Raw genomic sequence first — 2,151 nt, forward strand, 5'->3', positions numbered from 1 at the left:
TCGTCCTCGTCCTCGTCCTCGTCCTCGTCCTCGTCCTCGTCCTCGTCCTCGTCCTCGTCCTTGTCCTCCTCGTCGTCCTCGTCCTTGTCCTCCTTGTCCTACTCGTCGTCGTCGTCGTCGTCGTCCTCCTGGTTGTCCATACCTCTCGGTTGTGCTCAATTTGTAGCTTCCCATACCCACACCCCCACAAACTGTACCCCCACCCCTTATCATAGTCTTATTATACCCCCTCTCTCGAAGCAAGCTATAGACCCCTACCCCCTTGTTGACAATTGTTTTTCTACTCTGCAACCCCCCATCGCGTATTCCTCGCACCGGCCATGGCGGCCCTGGCGAAGGATGTCGAGCGTTTGCTGAAGAGAAGGAAGATTGAGCGAGAGGATCGGCAGGACATGTTAGACTCCGTCCTCTCCTCTCTTCAGAAGGCCCTCACATCCCTACAAGGCAGTGAAGGTAAGGAAAACCTTGACACCTCCCTTCCCTTCTCCCTCCTCTCCTCCCCTGCTAACGCTCGAAGCAACTTGCCAGCGACCAGCTGGGTGGTTGTCTTGAGCTAAGCGCTTGTAGTCTGTCCTCAAACGTTTCCTCTGTGTCTCCCTATCCCTCGACTTGCTCTCCTCTCCTGTGTAAATCCCTTGCATGTTGAGAGGGAGTTTGTGCTGTAGCTGAAACAACATGGCGCGCGGCGCATGCTGCATCGCCTCGAAACCCTGCACCCATGCCCCTGACTGTGACGCCAGATTCGATGCAGTGCGAGACGAAGGAGGGAGGAGAGAAGCGCGCAGAGGCGGAAGAAGTTGCACAAGTCCTGGAGACCCTTGAAGGAGAGCTGAGCCTGGAACTCTGGACGGAGAAGCTGGAGGCGGACTACAAGGGGCTGAACATCCAGCTCAACAAGGTGGGCAAGAGCGTCGACAAGACCATGCCGCCCGACCTCGAGCGAGCATGCAGGCCGATACAGCATAGCGAGTCACAAGTGAACCAGGTCATCTTTGACCACCTGGTGCGGTCGGGGAGACTCGAGATAGCTCGGTGCTTCGCCAAGGAGGCAGGGATCCCCTTCAAGGAGGAGGACGTTCAGCCCTACGTCGAGATCTACTGCATCTCCCGGGACATCGGCCAGCAGGAGCTCGACAGCGCCTGCAAATTCGCCAGCGTGCATGCTGGCAGGCTGGAGGAAGTGGACAGCGCACTACCCTTTCACCTGGCCAAGATGAAGTTCCTGCAGCTGCTGCAGAGAGGCTGCGAGGAGGAGGCGGTAGCGCACGCTCGCAAGAAGTTCCCCTCCTTCTACGAGAGGCACCGCAAGGAAATCCTCCCGCTCTTCGGCTGCCTGGCCTTCCAACGAAGGGCAGGTGCCTCCCCCTACAAGAGCCTCTTCGATCCCCAGCTGTGGGTCCAGCTATCGCAGCTCTTCAAGAAGGAGGGCAGCAGGGCCCTGGGCCTGTCGTGCGACACTCCCCTCATCGTCTGCGTGCATGCCGGCATCGCCGCGCTCCCCAAGCTCTACAAGTTCGCCACCGTCATGACAGAGAAGCTCGGGGAGCTCAGTAGCGGGACGACCCTGCCGATCGAGGTCAAGCTTCACCGCGACTTCCAGTACCATAGCGTCTTCATGTGCCCAGTCTCCCGCGAACAGGCGAGAAATCTTCTTCATCTCCTTCCTCCTCTCCTCGCCCCCCCGCCCTCTTACTGCCTCCTCATCTTCCTTCCCTCGATCCTGCGACAGCATTCTTGACTCAACACTCCTCTGACCTCTTCTCCTTCTTTCCTCCCGGGCTGCTCTTGGATCTCCTCCTGCTCCTGCTCCCGCCCCCCCTCCCCCCCCCTCTTCCTCCACGTCTGACTCTCCCTAGGCGTCTCATGACAACCCTCCGACCCTCCTGCAGTGCGGGCACGTGCTGTGCGAGCTCTCGCTCAAGAAGCTCACGAGAAGCGCTGGCCGGCTCAAGTGCCCCTACTGTCCTCGGGAAGTGAGCCTCAGCGGGAGCGTGAGACTGACGTTCTAAGGGAGGAAGCGACAAGGAGGAGATAGTGGACAGATCGATCTTGGCAAGAGTGCAAGGGAAGGGAGAGGAACGGTAAGAAGGAGGAGGGAGGAGGAGGAGGAGGAGGAGGAGGAGGAGGAGGAAGGAGGAGGAGGAGGAGGAG

General features: G+C 59.3%; 1 protein-coding gene across 1 annotated transcript; it reads left to right on the forward strand.

Annotated features, from left to right (window-relative positions):
• Positions 1 to 745: 745 nt before the first annotated feature.
• On the forward strand, positions 746 to 2,009 carry GUITHDRAFT_80786 (hypothetical protein; the record flags this gene model as incomplete). The annotated part of the gene is made up of 2 exons (XM_005821096.1): positions 746 to 1,624; positions 1,857 to 2,009. The coding sequence occupies 2 exons, from the start codon at positions 746 to 748 to the stop codon at positions 2,007 to 2,009; spliced, it is 1,032 nt and encodes a 343-aa protein (XP_005821153.1).
• Between the last annotated feature and the right edge of the window lie 142 nt (positions 2,010 to 2,151).

This window comes from Guillardia theta (genome assembly GCF_000315625.1).
Source record: "Guillardia theta CCMP2712 unplaced genomic scaffold GUITHscaffold_153, whole genome shotgun sequence".
Taxonomy (NCBI): Eukaryota; class Cryptophyceae; order Pyrenomonadales; family Geminigeraceae; genus Guillardia; species Guillardia theta.